General features: G+C 49.3%; 3 protein-coding genes across 7 annotated transcripts in view; 1 reads left to right on the top strand and 2 right to left on the bottom strand.

Moving 5' to 3' along the window:
* ccni (cyclin I) overlaps positions 1–878 on the bottom strand; it is a 31,263-nt gene extending 30,385 nt beyond the window's left edge. For 2 of the 3 annotated variants that reach the window (XM_030064735.1, XM_030064733.1), the window contains exon 1: positions 643–877. The gene's annotated coding sequence lies outside the window, so the exon portion shown is untranslated. Of the gene's footprint in view, positions 1–642 lie in introns of all 3 variants that reach the window. The other variant, XM_030064734.1, reaches the window with a different exon arrangement.
* taf1c (TATA-box binding protein associated factor, RNA polymerase I subunit C) overlaps positions 1–25,593 on the bottom strand; it is a 42,814-nt gene that overhangs the window by 14,238 nt on the left and 2,983 nt on the right. The window contains exons 5-15 of one of the 2 annotated variants that reach the window (XR_003929047.1): positions 25,460–25,527; positions 24,700–24,956; positions 23,447–23,578; positions 22,823–22,940; positions 21,800–21,871; positions 19,842–19,977; positions 18,643–18,768; positions 18,265–18,460; positions 17,532–17,669; positions 15,666–17,242; positions 13,759–14,671 (exon numbers count right to left, since the gene is read on the bottom strand). Coding sequence is in view for 1 of the 2 variants with exons in the window: in XM_030064731.1 (XP_029920591.1) it covers positions 14,426–14,671; positions 15,666–17,242; positions 17,532–17,669; positions 18,265–18,460; positions 18,643–18,768; positions 19,842–19,977; positions 21,800–21,871; positions 22,823–22,940; positions 23,447–23,578; positions 24,700–24,956; positions 25,460–25,527 (3,066 nt within the window). In the remaining variant the exon portion in view is untranslated. Of the gene's footprint in view, positions 1–13,210; positions 14,672–15,665; positions 17,243–17,531; positions 17,670–18,264; positions 18,461–18,642; positions 18,769–19,841; positions 19,978–21,799; positions 21,872–22,822; positions 22,941–23,446; positions 23,579–24,699; positions 24,957–25,459; positions 25,528–25,593 lie in introns of those variants that run through there. The other variant, XM_030064731.1, reaches the window with a different exon arrangement.
* ccng2 (cyclin G2) lies at positions 3,537–13,259 on the top strand. 2 transcript variants are annotated; one of them, XM_030064739.1, is made up of 9 exons: positions 3,537–3,822; positions 5,269–5,425; positions 5,512–5,649; positions 5,899–6,149; positions 8,140–8,218; positions 8,323–8,421; positions 9,211–9,413; positions 11,334–12,050; positions 12,175–13,259. In XM_030064739.1, the coding sequence occupies exons 2-8, from the start codon at positions 5,321–5,323 to the stop codon at positions 11,446–11,448; spliced, it is 990 nt and encodes a 329-aa protein (XP_029920599.1). In that variant the 5' UTR covers positions 3,537–3,822; positions 5,269–5,320; the 3' UTR covers positions 11,449–12,050; positions 12,175–13,259. The 2 variants fall into 2 exon arrangements, with proteins under 2 accessions (XP_029920599.1, XP_029920598.1); XM_030064738.1 differs by having other exon boundaries at positions 3,538–3,822; positions 5,272–5,425.

Here is a 25,593-nt window from a genome sequence, read left to right on the forward strand (position 1 = left end):
CTGCTCTGGTTCCTGCTGCTGGAATAAAGACTTTACCAATTTGGGATCAATAAAGTATCGATCCCTCTGTGTGAGCTGTGTGACGGAGGGCTCGGGGTGCCGTCTATGACCTGGAGACACTTGGTGTTTCTCTGGGGTTCAGCAGAGTCACAGCTCAGGTTCTGCTGCAACGCAAACTGCAGGTGGGAGGGGATCATCATCCAAACAGTCACTCTGCAGCCGTCTAAGTCATGGAAAACAACAGTAAGCTCGTCTTCATACTGCCTGGGTTCTCCGGGGAACCAGCAGGTTCCGGCAGCAGGTGCATTCTCTCTGGGTTCTCATGACTGTTCCCTTCCATAACCGCGTCCCCGACTATTCCCTGGAGCAAGCTACTCAGGTACCTTGGTGCTACGCAGCTACAAGCTAGCGGGTTAGCATGTCCGCGTCCTCCGACCCAGACGCTACGGAGCCGCATCCAGCTGCAGTCTAATGACAGGACTACATGGGATTAAATCCAAGCTGCTCACAGAGAAAACCCTCAAGTCTGCCTTGAGTTTGTTTACGGAGCGGCTAGGCTAACTGGCTAGCTGGCTGGCTAACATCAGGGGCATTTAAAGGGCCGTCTCGGGTCCAGGAAGTAGCCGCAGCCCGGAGCCTTACCTCCCCGGCGGAGCGACACTTGGGTTTCATCCGGTCCACGAAGCACAAGGGAACGGAAAGAGGCGGAATCCGGGTCCCGTCCGTCGGTTCACTCGTCCATCCCGGCGTCCATGGTGCTACTTTGGGGGGAAAAGGGTGTTTCTTAAATATATATATAAAAATAAAAGAACGGAATATAGACAGATACGTCTACTTCCGAGGAGGGGACTGGGGGGAAGAGACAGGAAGAGGCTCCGCCCACCTCCAGGCAGCGCGTGAACACAAAACAAGCCTGTTATGTCATCACTCACTCTATCACTCTGTATCACTCTTTACTCTCTATATCACTCTTTAAAAATATTATTAATGTATACTACTAATTTCTATAAAACTGATGAGCAAAATAAAGGAAAAACTGAACAATTTAATTAAAAATGACATTAAATATTATTAACTGAAATTACACAAATATTTACTGTTATGAAAAATCATAGTACTTTATGGTAACTGTCTGTACTAAAACTGTTTTTTTCAGGTATTTTATGGAAACTGTGAGTAGTTACTAAATAATCTTTATTTCTACAGCAGCTTTGGAAACAGTTGACAGAGTGCACTGACGCACACAGCAGATCTATAAAAATGTTTTATAAGAAGTGATTTCAAACAAAGTGGCTGATTCTGTGAGTCTTACCTCCTCAGTTATCTTGTTGTTATTTTCCAAGGTTATATTTCGTATAAAAAGCCCTCCGAGCTCCTGACAGGCTGAGCTGTGTCACCGAGTGTGTATTATCACTTTCACTTTCAAACACACACACACACACACACTAATGGTTGTGTTATTCCCCTGAAATTCATGATGGGGTTACTAAAGGTCATTTTGGCTACAGGCGTCCTACAGCGACACACACAGACATACACACATACACAGCTTCCTCGCTCAGTGTTGTGTCACGTCTCCCAGGACGTCCGACCTGCTGAGGAGGTAAAACCCAGACACTCCTGGGCTGAGGGTGACGTCAGAGCTGCAGCAAACATTTCACTTTCAACTTTACATTTCACTTTAAACTAAACTTTACATTTCACTTTAAACTCAGCCAATCACAGAAGTGGTGATTGCCTGAGAACCTGAACTGGCTTTCATAAAGCTCCCCTGTATGAAAGCAGACCAGACAAGGGGGGAAGAGTTCTACCGGCCCTGCCTCTGACTCACAGTGACAAATCAATCAATCAATCAGTCAGTCAATCAATAAAATTAGATATAAAATAAAAATTAAATCTAAAAAATAATAAATAAACAAAAAATTGAATAAAAATAAAATGAACGAATTAATAAATTAAATTAAAATAAATAAGATTAAAAAAAATACACAAATAAAAAATACAATTTATTTGTATACTGCTCGAAGACGCTTTACAGTAAAAAGATTTTTATTTAAAAGGCAAAATAGTTACAAAATTAGTTTCACTGGTGGCTGCAGTCTGAGGTCAGCTCTTTAAAACCTCAGCAAATTCACTTGATTTCTTCCAAAAACACGAGAAAAAAGGCAACTGGCAAACTACTTGAAAATTTCCTGAAAGTTAGAAATAAACAACAACATCCACTTATCATGAAATTTGGAAGAAATTACTGGAAAAATAGCAATAAATAAATAAATAAATAAATAAATAAATGAGAAGTGTATATATAATTATTATAGCTACATATTTAAAATCAAATTACCACAATATTACCCCACAAATAATTACAAGAAGACTACCAAAAAACACATATTAAAAATGACCAGACAAAAACAAAACAACGACAAAACAAACATGTAAACAAACCATTAAAATAGATGAAATAAATAAATAAATAAAAATAAAATGAAATAAAAATAAAATGAAAAATCATAAAAAATAAATAATAAATAAATAAAATAAGATAAAAATGAAATGGTAGTATTTTTAAAATAAATTTGAGGTTGACATAAATCCATTGGATGTAAATGTGTCCTATATTTATAGCACACAAGCAGATGTCATTTCTGCAGCTGATTTTAGATGATATTGGTGGATGTTTATGACGATCTTCTGAAAGATGAAAGATCCTTCTGTCAGATTTACCTTTTTCATTTGGCTTGTTTGCCTGAGGAGGACTTTAATTGTGGAAAGGCACTGCATGCCTGGTGGTGTTTAGTGTGATTTGGTTCTGCTTGCTGTTTGGGATCAAACCCAGTTCAGTTCTTTTATCTGCAGAGCACAGCAGCTGCTCACTGGCTGATCTTCGAGTCGCTCCTCAGCATCAGCACTAACCTGAAGATCAGACTCCAGACTCTCAGCGTGTAGATTTTAGTTATTTGCACCACATTAATCTTATTTCTCCTCTTTAAAAAACAGCTTTTATTGAATTTTCAACCGTTGTACAGTGTTTAACATGAAGCTTTTGTACACATTGTAAAGATCACAAGATATATCCGCCCTGCCCCCACCACCCAGCCCACAGGACACACACACACACACACACACACACACACACACACACACACCAGAGGTATGAATGGGCTTCATGTCTTTCTGAACTTTTGCTTGGGCTCTTTGATCTTCTCTAGTTCTAGATGGATCTCATTTGTCTGCTTTATTTCTCTCAGAAAACATTTCATCCACAGGAAAAAAAATCTATATTGCAAAATAATGGTCATGATAAAGCACTACGTAATGCTGAGGTGACGTCTTACCTCGGTACAACCAGGAGCCAATCAGATCCTCTCATTTTGGGCGGACTATTTGAACGCCTCAAAAGCGGGCTCACTGATTGGTCGATGGAAACGTCAGTTACGGGGGATTGTCTCATGTAACCACTCATGATGCGTGCACTACAGCGTGACTTACCGCGTGATTACGGGGAGGCGGTGGCCGCGGTGACCGACGCTTTTGATTTAAAGTAGAAACTAAGTCGGAAAAAATAAAATAAAACAGAATGAAAAGCCGCTGGAGCGCAGAGTTGTAGAGTTAAACGCGGGAGGCGGGTCCTGTTCTGGAATCCCGGTCTCTGATTGGCTGCTGCCGCGGGACGTCAGCGTGTGGGCGTGAGCCTCCCCGAACATCAACAAAAGAGAAAAGAAAAGCAGAGAAAGGAGAAGCAGACAGAGGAGGAGAACCCAGAGGAACCCAGAGGAACCCGGAGGAACACTACAGTTATGTGGATTTAACCGTCAACAACAGGTAAACAAACTCAAATCTCCTGAGAATCACGGCGACACTTTGATTTTCAGCGTTAATTAACTGAAGAGAGAAGAAACGGGAAGAGACGGACGGAAACTTCTTTTATTTCACACCATCAGCACAAAAATATAAATATAACATGTTGTTAACGTTAATCTCTTTTTTAAGTGCACTTTTATTTTTGCCCTCGACCGAGAGCACAGCTCGACATGTAACACGGTGTTCAGCGAGAATCCTGCTCCTCTTCCTCAGTTTCGCTCTGTCAAGAAAACCAACACAAACCAAACCCAACCCCCTAACCCTAAACCCTAAACCCAAACCCGAACCCTGACCCGGCGGCAGCTCGGGGCTCTGGACCCTCTGACTTCTCATCTTATTTGTTATTTGTTGTGTTTTGGTTTGTTATTTGTGGCCTCAGTTTGCTCGTATCTCCTCCTGTCGTCCTCTCTGTTGTTGTCCGGTGGGTTTCCGTCTCCGAGCCGCAGGTTCTCCTGTCTGTGTTTTTCCTCGGAGGAGGAACCCAGCGGAGCCCCGGCCCAGAGTGCCCCCGCTGGCACTCTGACGGTGACAGTGTGAATTAAAACCCGGTTAATGTGGTTTAATTTCGGGACAGTAATAAAGGGCAGCGGCGGCCCCTCCCCCCCTCCCGGGGTTTAACAGGCTAGCCGGCTAACGCCAGCCGCCTCCGCCTCCCAGCACCGACACCGACACCGACACGGACTCACCGACGGATTATCTCATGTTCCGTCAGCTTTCCTGGTTGTTCATGTTAAATCTTTGGGAAAGCAGTGGTTGTTTTGGGTGTAGCGCAGCGAAGGAAGGCGTCAACCGAGGAAACCTGACACCGGAGCCCAGCTGAGGGGGGAGGGGGCCGGGCTGTGACCCCGGGGCTCCGGGCTGTGACCCCGGGGCTCCGGGCCGCACTCAGCCCGCTGGACCTGCGGGATTATAACTACAATAATACCGATAATATGTCCACAACCAGATCCACGAAGTGCTCTTCAAAAGAAAAAACCTGTGTCATAAATACAAAACATGAACAGCACCTACAGAGGGAAACGGGAGGCAGCAGAACACAGTAGAACACAGTAGAACACAGTAGAAAGCCTTTGTCGTTGTACAAGTGCAGTGAAATCAGCAGCGCGACTCCTGATCAGTGCAAATTAATGAGACAACATGCACACACCAAATAAACATGGAACCGAAATAAAAACGTGTTCCCTTGCGTTTCAGATACTTGTTTTTTCGACTGATTCTTTCATCACTTCAAATATAAATTTTTTCCTCCCAGTTAAATAATCCTATAAAAGTACTGGCTGAAAATAAACCTTTGAGAATGACTGATGATTTTGTCAGACAGGTGAAGGTAAAGTTGTAGTAATGTGCTGTTCCTGTGTGAGTAGCTGTTAGTAACCTGTAGCCACACACTTCCTGTGTCTCCACCTGTAGGAACGCTGTGCTGAAACGAGAGGAAACGTCATCCTGTGCCGGTTGAGAGATGGACGCCTTCAAACTGATGAAGGAGCTGAAGCTGAATTATGAGCAAGAGGTTTATTACCTTCCCAGGGAGACGGGGCTGAGCCTGATCGAGGCCGCCACGCAGGTACGCTGCTCTCAGGGACAATACACAAGGTTTGGAAATGGAAGCTGTGCAGGTGAATGACGGTAAAGTGCGTCTGTACGTTGCAGGACGACAGCCGGATCTCAGCCAAGTGCCGAGACGCCAAAGTGGAGGATCTGTGGAGCCTGACCAGCTTCTTTGGCTACAGCACACAGACGTTTGTGCTGGCCGTCAACCTGCTGGACAGATTCCTGGCCATGATGAGGGTGAGACCCGCTCACATGTTCATTTAATGGAAATGCTTTTTCCTGCCCAAACTGTTGTTACATGAGCCTTTAGAGATCCACTGTCGGCCGACCCCTAATATCTTTCACTATTTAAACGTTAGTCCATATATACATTGGTTCCATGTTGGTTGTTCCATGTACTTTTTTATTTTTTTGTTTTTAAATTGACTTATAAATGAAATAGATTTCTTCTGGAAACAAACTGAGCAAAGCCTGTTTCCCCCTCAGATCCAGCCGAAGCACCTGTCCTGCGTCAGCCTCAGCTGCCTTCACCTGGCCGCCAAGGTGACGGAGGAGGAGTGCGACCTGGCCTCCGGCGACGAGCTGATCCGCATCGGGCAGTGCCGCTTCACCGCCTCCGACCTCAGCCGCATGGAGAAGATCGTCGCCGAGAAGCTCAACTTCAAGTCCAAAGCCGTCACTGCCTTAACCTTCCTGCACCTGTACCACCAGATAGCACTTTCACACGCCACCGACAGGTGAGCACCGACACACACACACACACACACACACACACACACACACGCCACCGACAGGTGAGCACCGACACACACACGCCACCGACAGGTGAGCACCGACACACACACACACACACACATACACGCCACCGACAGGTGAGCACCGACACACACACACACACACACACGCCACCGACAGGTGAGCACCGACACACACACACACACACATACACGCCACCGACAGGTGAGCACCGACACACACACACACACACACACACGCCACCGACAGGTGAGCACCGACACACACACACACACACACACATACACGCCACCGACAGGTGAGCACCGACACACACACACACACACACACGCCACCGACAGGTGAGCACCGACACACACACACACACACACATACACGCCACCGACAGGTGAGCACCGACACACACACACACACACACACACACGCCACCGACAGGTGAGCACCGACACACACACACACACACACATACACGCCACCGACAGGTGAGCACCGACACACACACACACACACACGCCACCGACAGGTAAGCACCGACACACACACACACACACCACTGACAGGTGAGCACCGACACACACACACACACACACACACGCCACCGACAGGTAAGCACCGACACACACACACACACACACATACACGCCACTGACAGGTGAGCACCGACACACACACACACACACACACACACACGCCACCGACAGGTAAGCACCGACACACACACCACTGTCAGGTGAGCATGAAGTCACACAGCAGGAAAGACGCCTGCAGATCTGTGGGCCGCAGCTCAATAGTCTGTGGATCCAGACTCAGAACCAAACATCATCATGATCGCGTTCATTATCAGTTCATCTGTCAGTACATTTTATGATAAACTGATTAATCACCCAGAGTCTTAAAGCAGTGGTTCTCAAAGGGGGTCTGCATCCCCCTAGTGGTACATTGGAGCACTGCAGGTGGTACATGTTGTCTTTTTAAATGTTAATTTAAAAAATGTCATACACCATTTCTAAAATAATGAGCTTGTGCTATAACTAATTCAATCACAGATGTACAGGTCAGTTGAATAAAGCACATATATTCAGTATATGTACGTATATTCAGTTTTTCCTCTGGGGTTCCTGCCGTGTGTGTGTGTGTGTGTGTGTGTGGTCGTCTGCCAGCTGTTGTTCTGGAACATTACTGAAACAAGTTGGACAACTATAGCTTTAAGTAAAACAAACAAACAAACCCAGTTGAAGTAAATAAGCCTTTAAACCCCGGTGGAGTCGCCCAGCTGGCCTTTTGTTTTGGGGCGGTCTATTTCCTGAAGCGGAGTGACAGGTTGTGACGTGGCAGAGCAGGCGGGGCGGCTCGCTGTTTTCTCTCCAAACACCTGACGCTGTTGGTTCAGGCTCACATCAAGGTGTGAACCCTCGGCTCATATCAGCCTTTCCAAGGTGACAAACAGCCACAAGACCCTTTCAAAACGAGGCGACTCTTTAATGGGTCAGAAACCTCCTGTCGCTCCTCTGTTGGCTTTATGTTCCATCACTGACCTCAGATAAGAGCCGCTCAGCTCAGGTGAGTCTGTTTGTCTGAGCGCCTCCTGTGTCACTGAACCTGCTGATAAGATTTGTTATGTAACAGCAGATCCAACTGCTTTAAACCAGCCAGCCTGGAGGCTTGGTTTTTAAATGACAGTATTTTTAGTGACAGCAGATTTCCACTTTGTTTTGTTTATATGGTGATTTGAACCTGAGAAACCGCAGCACATTCACCTGATTCCTCTGAATAAAAGATCACAACAGAAACAAATGACAAGAAAAATACTATAAACATGCCACAGAACTTCAAAAAAAAAAAAGAAGTGTCCCAAAATTAGAGGTAAATTACCTAAAATATTGAACTAGGATGTTGTAAAATCAAAAGGCCAGGTGTGTGTGAGTGCAGAGGTGCACAGGAGTGACCTGAAGCTTCTGCTCCTCCTCACAGGAAGGAGACCCTGAGCCTGGAGCAGCTGGAGGCCCAGCTGAGAGCCTGCCTCTGCCGCATCGCCTTCTCCAGAGCCAAGGTGGGTCACCCAAACCCTCACCGCACCGTCCTGTACCACCTGAGTCCCACCTGAGTCCCACCTGCTCACCTGTGTGTGTGTGTGTGTGTTTTGTGTCCCTGCAGCCGTCCGTCCTGGCCTTGTCTCTGCTCAGGCAGGAGATGGAAGCCAGACGCTCCCAGGACATGCTGGAGATAACACACCACGTCCAGAGACACCTGAAGGTACACACACACACACACACACACACACACACACACACACCACATCCAGAGACACCTGAAGGTACACACACACACACACACACACACACACACACACACACACACACACACACACACACACACACACACACACACCACGTCCAGAGACACCTGAAGGTACACACACACACACACACCACGTCCAGAGACACCTGAAGGTACACACACACACACACCACGTCCAGAGACACCTGAAGGTACACACACACACACACCACGTCCAGAGACACCTGAAGGTACACACACACACACACACCACGTCCAGAGACACCTGAAGGTACACACACACACACACACACACACACACACACACCACGTCCAGAGACACCTGAAGGTACCCCCCCCCTCCCCTCCCCCTACAGAATCAGAGAACCAGTTGAGGCTGAACGGGGTTTCCTTCACCGGAGCAAGGGGCCCTTCACTTCTTTATGTGCAGTGACCTGACCCAGTTTTGGTGTGTGTGTGTGTGTGTGTGTGTGTGTGTGTGTGTGTGTTGGGGGGGGTGGGGGTGTCAGCTTCAGGAGTTATGTAAGCCGGGGCCTCGGGGCGGCACCAAAATACAGAGCAAAAGAAGTGGCGTTTAAGGACTTGAAATCAGAGTGGGATTTCCCACCGCTTGCCTTTAAACCGGCTCGCCCTCGTCCTGCAGAGCGAAGACGTTCAGATCCGTTTCATGTGAACGGGACTCTGCTGTCCCCCTGACCCCTGACCCCTGACCTCTGACCCCTGACCCTCCCTCGCTGCTTTCAGATCCCGGACGGCGAGCTGCTGTACTGGTGCGACCTGGTGGCCAAGTGCCTGTCCGACTACGCCTCGCCCGAGTGCAGCAAGCCCGACCACAGGAAGCTGGTGTGGATCGTGTCGCGCCGCACCGCCCAGAGCCTCCACAGCAGCTACTGCGGCGCCCCCGACCTGCCCACCATCCCCGAGGGCGGCTGGGGCGAGAGCGAGAGGTGAGAGCCCAGAACACACCTTTCACCTTCTGCCACGCCGCGTTAGGGCCAAAAACATGGAGCTGGGAGGGGGCCACTATTCTGACAGACAGATTATTAAATCTACAAGAAAAAAAGCTCTGAAATCTGTGACTTTATCATCTCAGCATTTCAAGTTTTTTCTGATAAATTTACAGCTTTAATCTCAGCATTTGGGGTTTTATTTTTCTCATAAATTTACAAGGTCAGCCTTGGAAATCCAGAGGTTTTTTTTTTTCTTGGAGCCCTCCTGCGGCTCCGTAATGTTTTTGACTGAATACGCCGTCGTAATTTTCACATTTTTATCTACAAAATTTCCTTTCCTTTGTTTTGAAAAATACAGCCTGCTGCTGTTTTGACTCATGAATGTGCATGTTCTAATCGGAAAGCCTAGAGTCTTGTGATGCAACCTCAGACACACCGACTTGTCTTGCTTTATTATTTTTAAGTTTTTCTTATTAGTTCAGACAAGTCGGTGTGTCTGAGGTTGCATCAGCTGGGAGGCTGACGTGGAAAAACCCGACGCTGCTCACGTAACACGGCGTCATGTTGTAAGAGAAGCAGGACGGCACGCCCGCTGTGTCATCACACACACACGCACACACACACACACACACACACACACACACACCGTCTACTTCCCTTTTCACAATAGAGCAGCGTCACACACTGGAAACATTCACCTCACCTGTGTGGGAAAACACCTGAGCGGCGCCTGTTTCTGCTGGAGCACGTCTCCCTCATTAACACTTCACACCCCAGCACTATGATTCAGTTTTTCCTCTTTTTTCTAGTTTTTTTCTGACTAATTCTTCTCTTTTTCTTAATCTGTTAGTTGTTTTTTAATTTTCTTGTCACCTTTTTTTTTTTTTTTTGGAAAGGAATCATTGACTTAGTGCAGGTTTCTTAAAGTAAATGAACTTAGATAAAGATAAACTGCATGAAGCTGCTTTGAACTGGTGGGGTGGGGGGGGGTTGAGCTTCAGTCCCTTCAGACGTGTTGGCAGGGCGGGGCTGTGACCGTGAGGCAGCAGGAAGCAGCAGTCAGCTGGTCCAGTCAGCTGGTCCAGTCTCACGTCACACAGCCCCGCCCCTCTCTGTCTCTCTGGGCGTGTGTGTGTGTGTGTGTGTGTGTGTGTGTGTGTCAGCGGTCACGTCCCACAGTGTTTCCACAGCGTCAGACTTTACTCAGCTGAAACTGAACTCCACAACAACAGAACAAAGGCCCTGATCCCTGCAGCTGCACGTCAGACTAACAGCTTCCAGTGCATTTAGATCCTCTGACTTTCTGTCCCGGGACAAAACAGAGCCCTGTCCCGAGCCCGACCTGAAGAAAACAACCCAAGAAAAACCCAGAAAGTGTTAAAAATGTTGGAAAGACCCACAGCAGGACGTCCCTCCAGCTTTCAGCCAGCGGACGTTAACAGCCTCTAATCAATCACACTGATTAATCACACATAACTGATCAGCTGTTCAGCTAACATGTTGGAGAACGTCCTGCAGACACAGGCAATAACATGACTCAGCAGCTGGCTCATGAGTCAGCAAACAAGAAGAAAAAAAAAAAAACATCGGCTGCTGAATACACACACACACACACACACACACACACACAGGCCAGTGTTAGATAACACACAGCAGAGTAGAGTGTGTGTGTGTGTGTGTGTGTGTGTGTGTGTGAGGTCAGGGTTTTGTTCTGTGTCATCGCTCCGTCAACGTAACCAAAAAAAGGAACCAACATTTTTCTCTTTTGCAATTTTCAGCTCATTTTCTTTTAACACTCAGGGGCCCCGTTCCAGACTCTGTGTGTGTGTGTGTGTGTGTGTGTGTGTGTGTGTGTGTGTGTGTGTGTGTGTGTGTATCAGTGTGTGACTCTCTCTCTCTCTCTCTCTCTCTCTGCAGTGAGGACTCGGGGGAGGACATGAGTTCGGGGGAGGAGTCTCTGAGCAGCTCTCTGGGCAGCGACGGCGACGGGACCTACTTCCCCCTGCACCTCCGCCGGCACCTGGCGCCCTGAGACCCCGCCCACCTCCGCAGGCACCTGGCGCCCTGAGACCCCGCCCACCTCCGCCGGCACCTGGCGCCCTGAGACCCCGCCCACCTCCGCAGGCACCTGGCGCCCTGAGACCCCGCCCACCTCCGCAGGCACCTGGCGCCCTGAGACCCCGCCCACCTCCGCAGGCACCTGGCGCCCTGAGACCCCGCCCACCTCCGCCAGCCCCTGCCGCCCTGAGACCCCGCCCACTTCCGCAGGCACCTGGCGCCCTGAGACCCCGCCCACCGCCGTGCCTCATCTCACACCTGTGACTCTGGCTGCTCAGCTGATTCATTAATTTAATAATTTAGAGAAGCAGCCGGGCCGACAGGAACTACAACAAACCAATCAGGATGCTGTAATGTCAAGACTCCGCCTCCGGGGCAGGAGCACACCTGGGGGCTTTTGGGGGTGGTGGTGGTGGGGGGGGGGGGGGGTGATACTGGCAGCTGAGACGTGTGGACTCTTCCTGTAGATGTTAGTCTTGATGTTTTCTAGTTGGTGCATGTTGACACGTCACATTCCAGCCCAAAGCACAGCCGGCGGCCCGGACGGAGGCCCGGAGGGGACACACAGAGGGGGGGGTCGGGACACACGGGGGGGTCGGGACATGCAGGGGGGGAGGCCACATTTTTAGAGTTAGTGTGGGGCAAAAGAATTTTTTACCTCACTTTTATTTTATTTTTCTTTATTTTTTGGGGCCATGAGAATCCATAATTTGTTAGCATGACACCACAGAATTTTTTAATAATTATTCTGATTTTTTTTTTAGCCGTGTGAAGCCACAGATGCCACAGATTTTAATTTTCTCTCTCATTATATTATATTGTATTTTATTTATTTTTATTTTGGGGGCCATGAGAAGCCACAACTGTTTTTCTGCCCACAGAAGAAAAGAAAACAGGCCATGAAATCTGCTCACTCAGTTTCCTGAACTCAGTTTGCCATCGTGAAGCTGAGCCTTGCTGCTGCAGTGCACTCTGGGAGTTCACCGCGGCGGACCTCAGGGTTCTGCTGCAGTGCACTCTGGGAGTTTACCGCGGCGGACCTCAGGGTTCTGCTGCAGTGCACTCTGGGAGTTCACCGCGGCGGACCTCAGGGTTCTGCTGCAGTGCACTCTGGGAGTTCACCGCGGCGGACCTCAGGGTTCTGCTGCAGTGCACTCTGGGAGTTCACCGCGGCGGACCTCAGGGTTCTGCTGCAGTGCACTCTGGGAGTTTATGCAGTGTTTGTGTGGCTCCTCTCCGGGCCGCCGCCGCCGCTCTGACTGTTCTGGATCTGAGACGCAGAGGCTGTTCTCAGGTCAGGGAGTGTGTGTGTGTGTGTGTGTGTGTGTGTGTGTGTGTGTGTGTGTGTGTGTGTGTGTGTGTGTGTGTGTGGACTTTAATTTGCACAGGTGTGTTTTGTGTTTTTTTTGTATTGGATGTGCTGAGTGATGTTCGGTGGGGGCTGCACGCCTCGCCGCCCCGTCTGCACCGACCTCAGACTGAAGTGTGTGTGTGTGTGTGTGTGTGTGTGTGTGTGTGTGTGTGTGTGTGGCCATTGTTAAATTTAAAATTGCCAATTTAGTGTGTAGTGTAAGTTTGAAACGAGTTGAGCTGTTCAGAGGGAATGTTGTATGAACTAAATGTTGACCACGGGTCGCAAAAAATGCCTAAAAAATATCATAAAATGTAAAAAAAATGTTAATATAAAAAACTGTAAAACCATGTAAATGATGTAAAAAAAAATCTGTGAATAGTTGTTTGTAGATAATAACTTATTTATTGTTTTTTGTCACATGTACTAAAACAATCTTATAAAAAAATATTATTTTTAATACATTGTCTCTGTCTCTTTCTGTTGTCCTGTGAAAACACCAGCTGCCTCATTCCCAGACAAAACTAAAGGGACATTTCACAAAGTCCCGTTTACATCAGAAACCTCCTGCAGGAGCTTCATGCAAACTGAATAAATCACATGAAATCATCCAATCAAGTTCATGTTGGAAACTTTTCTTTTCAAACAACCAATCAGCTCACGGAGGCGTGGCTACCTCAGAGCCAATCAGGTGACAGCCAGAGCATCGACGTTCTGAGAAAAGGGTTTTTACTTGATAATCACATGATCAGAATTCTAATCACATTTTCTCATCAATTAATCAGCTCCAGCAGAAATGAAAGGTCACGTGTGATTGGCTGCTCGGTGGCCGGTCGCCCCGCAGCGTCAACACACCACCAACGCCAAGATCCAACGAAATAATACAAAAATAAATCCAGCAGACACCCTGAGCCCTCTCTCTCTCTCTCACACACACACACACACACACACACACTCTCATCTGCATCTCGTTTCCAATACAAACAGTGAAATGTTCCTTTATGGGAGCTGTATTTCTGATTTTGCAGACGTCCCGTGTCGCTGCCATGTGAGGAATCCTGCTCCAGCTGTCCCACTCAAACACCAAGTTACCTGACACTGGGACGTCCCATCCCGGGCTAGAGCCTGTGTGTGTGTGTGTGTGTGTGTGTCACAACACAGCAAAGTGAACCGCACAGGAAGTAGGAAAATAAATTCCATTTTTCCTACCAAATCCACCTTGGCTGGTCTGCGGCTCAGATCCTGCTCCAGTCCCTCCAGAACCTCCTCAGGATCCTCAGAGCACCGGGCTCCTCCGACGGGACGCCGGCTCCTCCCCCCGAACAGAGCAGGTCCTCAGAGTTAATCCCTGCCGTCCGTCCAGCTGAGCGTCCTGCCCGAGACGCAGGACAGACTTCCTGTTGGTCTCCGTGGCGACGACGCTTCAAAAACTCCAAAAACTCCAAAAACTCCCAAATTCTCACATGGCAAAGGAAAGTATTCCACAACACAGAGACAAGAGGAAAAAGCAGTGAACATGTCGTCCCGTGACCCCGACGTGACCCTGACGTGACCCTGATGTGACCTGCGTCTGGCACAGCAACAAGCCCCGCCCCTCCTCTCAAAATCCCATGCGAGATTTCTTCTTCTTGGGTTGGGAGGACTGCGACAGCCCCGGGCGCCCCAGAGAACCCTGGGAGAGCGACTGGGAGAGCGACTGGGCCCGGGGCCCGTCCCGGGACAGATCAGGCCTGAGGCTCCGCTGGGACGAGGAGCGCCAGGGGGCGGAGCCAAAGGACGGCAGGCCCAGGTCCATGGAGCTCACCTCCTCCAGGTAGAAGCTCTGAGGCTGCGAGGACGAAGACTCCTGGGAAAACACAGCATCATCATCATCATCACCATCATCATCATCACCATCATCATCATCATCATCAAGATCATCATCATCATCATCATCATCACCATCATCAAGATCATCATCATCATCATCCTCCTCCTCTTTTTCTGCGTATTTTTGTGTTTTCTAATTTAAAAAGCAGCAGTGAAACACCAACAGCTCGACCAATCACCTGTCCCGGCTGATCAGGGCCCAAACAAACTGATAGGACAGTTTTGATTTGTCATAATTCTAAATAAAGTTTTTTTTTTTTTTTTTTTTCCAAAAATTTCCAGTGATTTCTTTAATCTATCTATCTGTTTGTTTTTCTGCTACTTTTTCTCCTGGTGATCAGTTTTGTGTAATTTTGTATCAAGTTTTCAAATTTCTATTATACTTTGTATTAACTTCACATAAAATTGTATCAATGCAGTACAATTTTTTTGGTCAACTTTGTATCATTTTTGTATCAACTGTCTGATAATAATAATAATTAAAAAAAAAAAAAAAAAAAAAAAACTTTCCGGTTTTTGTTTCCAGTGGATTTGTGTTTAATTTATTTAAATTTAAATAATCAATATTGAATTAGGTGGTTATTTAGTATAGTAGCTACAGCAACACAGTTTTCTGTATTTTTTAGTTTTTATTTGTATGTATCTTTTATTTATTTATTTTTAAATTCTCAGGTATTAATAAATATTATAAATATGAATGTATAATGTTTGTTAATTTGAAGCAAGGTTAGTGTTGGTGTTTCTGATCCTGTCAATTTAGATGCTGTAATTTTCAAATTCAGTACAGAATCCCTGAATATTAGTTATCAGTCTCCTTGATTACTGATAATCAGGATCAGCCCTGAAAAATCAATATCTGATGTTTGTTTTGTCATAAAGGAAATGTCAGCTGACGGATTAATGAAAGGAGCTTCTGTGATACACCGCACTAACTCCATGTCTACGCCTGCAGCAGGACAAGCTCCGCCCACCTGTGATGCGAGCACAGAGCTCAGGTAGTCGTCATTCAGAGGTTTGGTCTTCCGGGCGGCCGGGCCGGCCTTCGGTGCGACTGAGCTGCTCGCCGCTGCCCCCTGCTGGTGATGCTGCTGCTGTTTGCCAGGTGAGGCGGGCGGCGCGGCGGCCTGGTTGGTCTGCTGTTTGCGAGGTGTGGCGGGCGGCGCGGCGGTCTGAGGTGCGGCGGGCGGCGAGGCGGGTGGCGCAGTGGTCTGGTGTTTGCGAGGTGTGGCGGGCGGTGAGACAGCCTGAGGTGTGGCGGGTGGCGAGGCGGTCTGAGGCGCGGCGGGCTGTGCGGCGGGCGGCAGGCTGCTGGGTGTGGCCTCTGCAGGCGCTGCGTCTGTCGATGCGGCGGCTCTGGGCGTCCCGGGCTCCGACCAGACATCCGTCTGGGAGAAGCCGCCCTCGGAGTCGGACCACGCCCCCTGGCTGGTGGCGGACGACCAGCCCGCGGAGTCGGAGAAGTCGTCCAGGTCCCGGTGGCCGATGGACGAGGTGAAGCTGCCCGACAGCTCCAGGCGCTGACTCCGCCTCTCCTTCTGCCTCCTCCTCTTGCTCCTCAGCGCCGCCTCCTTGGCCTGGCGGTTCAGCCCCAGGCTGTCCTCCCACCAGGCCTTCCAGCGCGCGTCGCCCTGCCACGACACCGTGAGCCGCCGGCTGAGGTCGTCGGGCCAGGCGGCGGCGTCTACGGCGTCGGGCACGGGGACGGCTTGTGGAGGCGGCAGGCCGGTGGCGGCGTGCACCAGCAGGGAGCCTCGGGTCATGCAGCGCCTCAGGTCTCGCCGCAGGTCCTGCAGACGCTCCTCGTCCAGCGGGCAGCTCGCCGCGTCCCCGGGCGGCCCCAGCAGGTCTTCAGCCTTGACCGTGGCGTGCTCCAGGCTGCGTGGGCGGGGCTTGTCATCGCGGCTCTTCTGCATCAGTTTCTGTAGCCAGCGTTTCCACCGGAGCAGAGCGTCCTGGCTGAGCTCCTCGGGACGCCGCCCGTCAGGAGCGCCGACTCCACCCGCCCCGTCGGCATCAGCGGCGTCTCTCTGCGGTCGCTGATTCGCGCCGGCTTCCTCAACATCACGGCTCTTAGTTTTTGTCGCTGCCTCCGTGTCGTCCGCCACGCTGCCCGTCGCCTCGAGCTCGGGTTCATCGTTGACGACGACGTCCAGACCGAAACGCTTCAGGCGCCGCTGCCGCATTTTGGCCTCTGATTCGTCTGAGGAGGATTCGGATGTCGCCTCCTGCTGGTCCCGCTCTGGCGTTTCAGGTACGAGCGACTGCGTGGCGGCGGCCTGCGTCGGTCCGACCACGCCCTCGTCGCTGGACGTCTCTGATATCGACACCGGCCACTGAGAGTCCGACAGGTTGGTGCTCTGGGTGGCGCCGGGCGGCGGCGGCGGCGGCGGCGGCGGCGGCGCCTCGTCCCGCTCTCTGGCGGCTCGGCTGCTCTCTGGCGGCCGAGGCTGCAGGATCTGGTAGAAAATGTCTCCGGCCTCCGTCAGCTGCAGGACGCACAGACACGCCTCGCCGCTTTCTTCTTCTACTGTCTGGAAACTCGTCAGACCTGCAGACACAGGGGGGGGTCACGTCCTCACGCCAACTTCACTGGGCTTTTTGATCAAACTTTACAATAACCATCTTTAATAAATGCTAAAATGATGATTATTTAACAGTTAAATAACGACATGATAATAAATAATGTTTACTTGATTATTTGTATCAAACATCAAACAGCACAGAGGCAGCTGGACGCTCCGTCTGTGTCAGAGCTGAGGCATCACACAAGCTTCTGTCTTCAGGGACACACACACACACACACACACACACACACACACACACACACACACCCCTACCTGCAGCAGGTGTGCTGAGGCGGCTGCGTGCCGTGGCGAGGCGGTGAGGGATCTGCACAGGAAGCTGCTGCAGGCTGTCCCGGGGCCTCAGCAGGGCCTGGGGGGGGCCCCGAGTCACACACGCCTCGGACCTGCCACCTGACACACACACACACACACACACACACACACAGAGGGAGAGGGACAGTGATAGGTGACGTTTCCATGGAAACTCGATGGATGTTGACTGTAACATTTTGACTGTCGAAAAATGTTTTACTTTTCTTTTTTCTTTATTTTTTTTAAAGATTATTTTTTTCAGCATTTCTGCTTTTTTTTTTTTTTTTTTTTACAGGAGAGAGAGACGGTGTGTGTGTGTGTGTGTGTGTGTGTGTGTGTGTGGGGGGGGGGGGGGGGGGGGATCTGCAGCAGAGGGCTGAGGTGGGGTTGGAGCCCCGGTCGCTCTGTGGACGCCCCAAATATTAATTGTCAATTAATTTTCTTTCCCTTATTGATGAAGTGACTGTCTGAGCTACAGACACACACTCAGTTCACACCCAGAGAAACCACTGAAGAAGAAAAACAACAAAAAAACAAAGAAGAAGAGAGGACAAATGTGTTTAACCTAATTAAAAACTAAACCAGAGTCCCTGTGTTTGGATGGGAGCGGCGCCCCCTGCTGGCCGAGTGCAGCTCTGCTCCCAAACCTCCCAGAGACCAGCCGGAGCTGTGAGGGCGCCCCCTGTGGACTGACCTGCGTACTGCAGCAGGGTGATCTCCTGGGCCCTCTGGGAGCCCAGCAGGAGCTTGGTGCTGTTAGCCCCGCCCACCACGCCGCCGGGGGAGGAGCCAGGGAGCACGTGGCAGAACATGGGCGGAGACTCCATCATGTGATCCCACTTGAGCACGGGCACGCAGGGGAAGCGCTCGTCCAGGACGTACGCCGAGTGCTGACACACACACACACACGCACACACGCGCACACACGCACACGCACACACACGCACACACACACACACAGGAAGTCGTGATCCTCAGTAAAACACTTTATTTAAGGAGCAAGTTAAAAGCCGCCCCCACAGCGTCAGAGCTCAGGATCCATCCCATAATAAGAGGCCGGTGTGCTGCGTACCTGTGTGGTGACCAGGTGGTGGAAGGGGTGGGCGTCGGCCAGGTACCTGGACAGGACGACCCGCTCCCCCCTCTTACACTCAGACGTGCTGCTGATCCGAAACAGAGTGTGACTGCTGCACCTGGCCTGCAGGGGGCGGGGCAAGGAGGGAAGGAAGGAGGGAAGGAAGCAAGGAAGCAGAGGAAGGAAGGAGGAAAGGCAAACAGGAAAGCAGTGAGGAAGCAAGGAGGGAAGGAAGGAGGGAAGGCAGCAAGGAAGCAGAGGAAGGAAGGAGGAAAGGCAAACAGGAAAGCAGTGAGGAAGCAAGGAAGGAAGGAAGGAAGCAACAAAGCAAAGGAAGGAGAAAAGGGAAACAGGAAAGTAGGGAGGAGGGAAGGAAGGAGGGAAGGAAGCAAGGAAGTGAAGGAAGGAGGAAAGGGAAACAGGAAAGTAGGGAGGAGGGAAGGAAGGAGGGAAGGAAGCAAGGAAGTGAAGGAAGGAGGAAAGAGAAACAGGAAAGTAGGGAGGAGGGAAGGAACGAAGGAAGGAAGCAAGGAAGTGAAGGAAGGAGGAAAGGGAAACAGGAAAGTAGGAGGAAGGAAGGAAGGAGGGGAGAAGAAAAGACAGAGAGGGAAGGTGGAGGGGAAGGAGGAAATGAAGGGAGTAAGAAAAGAAAGGAGCAAAGGAAAGAAGCAAAGAAGCAAAGGAAGGAGGAAAGGATGGAAGGAAAGAGGTGAGTGGAGAAAAGATGGAAGGAAGAACGGAGAGGAAGGAGGGAAGGAAGGAAAGAGGGTAAGAAAGTAAGTTAGGAGAGGATGGGGTGATGAAGGAAGGAAGGAAGGAAAGAGGGAAAAGGGACACAGGAAAGTGGGGTTGAGGGAGGGAAGGGGGAGGAAGTAAGGAAGAAGGGGACAAAAGAAGGGAGGAGGGAAGGAAGGAAGGATTGAAACAGGAAAAAGGAAGTGGGGAGGAAGGAGGTGAGGAAAGAGGGAGGGAAGGACGGGAAGGAACAGGAAACAAGGCGGGGTGTAAGTTTGGGATCATGTTGGGTGTGTGTGTGTGTGTGTGTGTGTGTGTGTCTGTGTGAGTGTGAGTGTGAGTGTGTGTGTGTGTGTGTGTGTGTGAGTGTGTGTGTGTGTGCGTGCGTGTGTGTGAGTGTGTGTGTGAGTGTGTGTGTGTGCGTGCGTGTGTGTGAGTGTGTGTGAGTGTGTGTGTCTCACCCTCATGTCGGTAAGCTCCGCCCCCGTCCTGTCGGCGTACAGCATCACCCTCGGGTGGGCGGAGAACTGGACCCACCTCCACCTGGACTGGGCGTTGAAGTACAGGTTAGTGTGCTCCGCCCTGAACACCTGAGTCCTGCTGGGCGAGAGAGGGAGAGAGAGAGAGAGAGAGGGAGGGAGAGGGAGAGGGAGAGAGAGAGAGAGAGAGAGAGAGAGAGAGAGGCCATATGTCTTTTCTATGTATTACTGTATATATATGTTATATATTTAATGTTTCGGGTAGTCTCAGTTTTCTCTACAGAATCTGAGCGGCTGCTGAAATCCTGACTGGGGCTGCAAAGCGGCAGGAAACTTCCAGAAACCTTCCATGGGACGTCCAGCGGGGAATCCTGAAGTTTTGTTTGTCATAAGCAGCAGACATGAAGGCAAACTGATGACATTTCTGACTTTGACTTACTTTGAGCAGATTTTTTTTCTCCGTCCTTCCAGACTGATGGAGGGTAAATGAACAGAGACAGGCTCAGTGACTCAGTGAACACATGAACACATGAACACTGGTCAGCCAGCAGCTCAAACCCTAACCTGCACTCTTACATAATAACTGTAATAAGTGGATTTGTATGAAAACAGACACCCAGCCTCTCAAACAGCTGCTGCATCAACACTCTGACTGATTTCCAGTTTGACTTGAACACGACAGGTCAAACATATTGAGCCTGGTCACATCATCCCCCCATACAGTGATTTGTATGTAGCCTGGTCACATCATCCCCCCATACAGTGATTTGTATGTAGCCTGGTCACATCATCCCCCCATACAGTGATTTGTATGTAGCCTGGTCACATCATCCCCCCATACAAAGATTTGTATGTAGCCTGGTCACATCACCGACTACATTAGAGGCCGTTTACACAACAAGGATTTTCACAGACTCGGTGAACTGTTGTTGCGGTTTGGCCTTTCATTCACACGGCGGCTGCGTTTTAGGTGCCTGAAAACACAAACTTTGGAAACCAGGTTCCAGAGTGGAACTTTCTGATAACGCCGCTCTCCCTGTCGCCGTGGAAACTGGCGATACGATGATATCACGGCCCCACTTCACGCGTGACTGGCTGTGTCTGAAATCACTCCCTCCCTCCCCCTCCCTCCTCCCCCCTCCCCCTATAGGGAGGTCAGTGTAGTGACTATACAGTGACTCAGTAGTGGACCGTTTCAGACACGACTTCGCTCGTTGTTCGGTGCCGTTCTGCAATGCATGATGGGATATATTGCCTGGTTAGTGACCATCGGATGTTTACTACATTTTGCAGTGCATTGTGGGAAACATCCAGTGGACTATATAGTGAACATTAATAATCACTAGACATTCAGACACCCCTACAGAATGGTGTAATCACTATAAAGTGGTTAGGGAGGGGTTTCAGACACAGCCACTATGAAGTTTTCAGCCGTGAGCCAACAGGACAACAACAGGTGGACCATGGAGCTGTTTGTCTGCTCTGTGGTGTGACACTGCAAAGTTACACCGCCCCCTGCTGGCCTGGCAGGCACACTGCAGTGCTTTCAGCTGTGTTTGTGGATCCGTGTGAACGAGGATCGTTCTCACAGCGTTATCGTATGAACATGGAACGTTTGAAAAACGCATGGAATCAGTTTTCTCTTTTCATCAGAGCTGCTGTCGTGTAAACGGAGCCTCAGTTCCCGCGTACAGGCTAACATGCAATTTTGCAAGTTTCCAGATTATTGCTGTAAATTCCTGTTAATTCCCATGGAAAATTTCCAACCTTGAAAATTCCCAGCATTTTACAAAATCACGGCCAGAGAACCCAAACTTTACAGTGAGGTGATGGGAAATCAGGAAAAACAGAATTCTGTCCTGACTTTCTGAGGTTTCCCCACACAGAAAGAGCCCTGCCCCCCCTCCGCCCGCCTGCCTCCTCCCCCTCGTCTTCCTCACCCCCTGCCGACGGTCCACAGGCTGGCGGCTCCGCTCTCACTGCTCAGCAGGACTTCACCTGGAACATGAGGGCTGAGACACACACACACACACACACACACACACACACACACACACACACACACACACAGCAGCTCAGTCACTCACTCTATCAAACAGACCTAACAATTCAGCCACCAATGAATGAGCAGTAGTATGCCTGTTATAATAAAGATTGAAAAATAAGCCGAAGTGATACCTCTTCTCTGAATAGACAAGCTAAGCCAGTGTGCTGCTGTTAGCCAGTGAGTGGCGAGCCGAGTGGCACCTCTTCGCTTTGTTACACAATCTATGTCAGTGCGCTGCTGTAGCTGGAGAGTTTCTCTGCCTTTTGGACTCGTACGGTGCCGGTGAAGTTGTTGGAACGTTTTTTCGTGATCGCGGGAATTATAATTAATGTTAACTACAGTGTTAACATTAACGATAACAATGAATGAATGAATGAATGAATAAATTTATTTTTATTTTGGTGTCATGCTAATAAACATAGCCCAGCCTGCATGGGCTTACAGGACACCATATCTGGCGTTATTCAAATTTCATTAACATTAGGGTCGTTTTCACAGGCTTGAACAAAAAACTGGATTAAATTTAATCTTGCCCAGGTACCTTTCTCTTGCCCTTTTACTCCGGTGTTCATGTTTCAAAATAAAGTTAACTGCAGTGTAATGTAACATTTCATGATATTTAAATTATCATTTCAAACTGATTATGATACGTATATTTGCGCAAAAAAGGCTAGATAGCCTATATATATGTATATATATCCATTTTAAATTGTTTTAACATCTGGAAGAAAAAAAAAAATCATTCCGAAGGTGTGGCGGCTTTTATTTTGCCGTGGCGGTGCGCCACGATGAATTACATGTAGTGGAAACCCTGTGTGTGTGTGTGTGTGTGTGAGAGAGTGTGTGTGTGTGTTTCTGTGTGTGTGTGTGTGTGAGAGTGTGTGTGTGTGTGTGTGTGTGCAGCATGGGTACACACCTGACGCAGATGCAGGTGACCCTCTGCTGGCTGTGGACGGCCTGATGAAGACGAGGCTCGTCCGTCTCACTGAACGTCCAGAAGCCACACATGTGAGCGGAGCGCACAGCAACACAGCCTGACACACACACACACACACACACACACACACACACACACACACACACACAGAAACACACACACACACACACACACACACGTTATTTTAAACGTTCCTGCGGGGCAGAGTGACACCACAGACTGAGGGTGTGTGAAGGCGTGTGAAGGTGTGTGAAGGTGTGTGCAGGTGTGTGTGTGAAGGCGTGTGAAGGTGTGTGAAGGTGTGTGAAGGTGTGTGTGTGAAGGCGTGTGAAGGTGTGTGCAGGTGTGTGCAGGTGTGTGAAGGTGTGTGAAGGTGTGTGAAGGTGTGTGTGAAGGTGTGTGAAGGTGTGTGCAGGTGTGTGAAGGTGTGTGAAGGTGTGTGAAGGCGTGTGAAGGCGTGTGAAGGTGTGTGCAGGTGTGTGAAGGTGTGTGAAGGTGTGTGAAGGCGTGTGAAGGCGTGTGAAGGTGTGTGCAGGTGTGTGAAGGTGTGTGAAGGTGTGTGAAGGCGTGTGAAGGTGTGTGAAGGTGTGTGTGTGAGCTCACAGCGGCTGAGCGGGGCGGCGCTGCTGATCTGGGCGACCGGCCCGCTCGTCTGGAAGCGGAGCGCTTTGCTGCCGTCGGCGTCCAGGAAGGACGGGCCGCCGCCCTGCTGCCGCAGCGCCACCTTGTGGAAGTCTGAGGAACTGCGTTAAAGAAAAGTGAGGAGGGCGAGATCACAGAGACGGAGGAGAGACGGGAAAACAGAGAGAAATAAAAGCCTGACAGGTGTGAGGTCTGGAGACGGACGTCGTTTAAAAGTGACTGTTAACCCCCTGAACCCCAAACCCGCCAGCGGGATAGAAAGACATGTATTTTTTTTTAAAAATCACCAAAATTCAATCGTTTATCATAGCTGGAAGCTTTAAAAACCTATTTTTTCGGCGGAATTTGAATTGTCCGACTTCGGTTTAGCGTTAGAAAAAAGGACGAAACTAAGCCTAAAAAAGTGATTTTTCATTCGAATCATTTTATTATACATGCTTCATTCAACAATTCACCAAAAAATAGTCGTTTACTCAATCCAGATCATTCAAAAAACAGAAAATTCTGCGGTCTTCAGCGGATCTGAGACATCTTGACTGATTCAGGTGAGCCCAACAGTCACGTGACAAAAATTCACTGAATTTCAGTGCGTAGGCAACAGTAGTAACATGGAAGGGCTCAAGGCAGTAAAAACACCTAAGTTTATACAGGCTGGAAAAATGTTAATATTTCAGGAAATAAATCATGTGAAGCTCTACTTTTTTTTTTCCTGGATCAGTGACACTTGTGGGCACCTGAAAAAATGTTGTGTACATTTATTCCAATGTTTCTCGATTTTTGTAAAATAAATTATCAAAAAAATCAGTTTGCCGTTTTTATATTTTTATTATTTATGGCACTATAACTCTTTCATACTGTGTGAAAGACATTTTTGAATGGCTTCAGGTGAGAGCCACAGCTGAGCTGTTTCCATAGAGGTGCAGCAGAAAAACAAGCTCACAGTGAGCCAAAATGTGAGGGGAGCAGAAAACACCTCAAAACTGCTTGGGGTTCAGAGGGTTAAAGTTTCTGAGGGGAACAAAATGTTGTTAACAAAGAAAATAAGAGGCAAAATTAAAAAGAGGTGAAGTAACTAAACCCCTGAACGGGCCCGGGGCTCGGGGCGGCCGTCAGGGTTGATTTGGTTTTTGGTTCAAACACACAAACGTCCCATGGCACGCCCCAATGCATGATGGGACAGGAGGCCGCGTGACGCCCGGCCAGCTGAAGGATACAGAGGCGGTCGGACGCCGGGCCGGCGGGGTACAGCAGGCAGCCGCGTCGTGAAGCCCCGCCCCCGCCGCTCTGCGGGAAGGGGACGAAGGCCAGAGCGCCCCCTGTGGCGGCCTCGGAGAACAGCGCCCGGTCCCGCTGCTCGCTCAGCTCCTCGTGCAGCAGCTCGCCCAGCAGCGCCGGCGGCACGTCGTGCACGGCGTCCAGCAGCAGGTCGCTGTACACGTCCGTGTCCACCAGGGCGTAAGTCAGTTCACACCTGGGAGAACCCGAGGACACGGAGCGTGAACCCAAGACACGGAAACAACACGTCTGATACACTAAACTGCACCTGCTGAGGCCGTGAGCCACGCAATCTGCACATCAGCAAGAACACCAACTGAAAATCTGCAAGAATCACCTGAAATCACCTGAAATCACCTGAAATCACCTGGAAATAAAAAGGACCTGAAACCAACCGACCAAAAGAGTCCTACAAATTAAAAAAGACCTGAAAAGCCAAAAAGAGAGAAAATATTTTTCCCTCTAATATAATTTTAAATAGATAATTCTGATGACAGATGATGTTAAATATTGTCCTCTGGATATGTCACCCTTGTTTTTTTATGTTTTTCTAATAATTCTCTTTCTTTGCTAATTTCTTGCAAATTTTTGGGTCATTTCTTGCTGAGTTTCTTTTGTTTTTTCCAGGTTTTTGAGATAAATCGAGTGAATTAGCTGAAGTTTCCAAGGCTTCTCCTCCTGTCACTCAAACACACTCACTTCTTAAACCTCAGAGCATCGATGCAGCGCCTGACCTTTGGCCCCGGGAGCGCTCCTTTCCCTCTGATCTGCAAGACAGGACACACACTGCTCAGACTTAACACACACACACACACACACACACGGGCTGATGA

The sequence above is a fragment of the Myripristis murdjan genome, chromosome 12, assembly GCF_902150065.1.
Source record: "Myripristis murdjan chromosome 12, fMyrMur1.1, whole genome shotgun sequence".
Taxonomy (NCBI): Eukaryota; Metazoa; Chordata; class Actinopteri; order Holocentriformes; family Holocentridae; genus Myripristis; species Myripristis murdjan.

Bases quoted from the DNA above. Each gene is read 5' to 3' on its own strand.
- ccng2 (XM_030064739.1), top strand. From the start codon at position 5,321: ATGGACGCCTTCAAACTGATGAAGGAGCTGAAGCTGAATTATGAGCAA. The intron at 5,426-5,511 runs GTACGCTGCTCT...TGTACGTTGCAG, and splicing joins TGATCGAGGCCGCCACGCAG to GACGACAGCCGGATCTCAGC. The intron at 8,422-9,210 runs GTACACACACAC...CGCTGCTTTCAG, and splicing joins ACGTCCAGAGACACCTGAAG to ATCCCGGACGGCGAGCTGCT.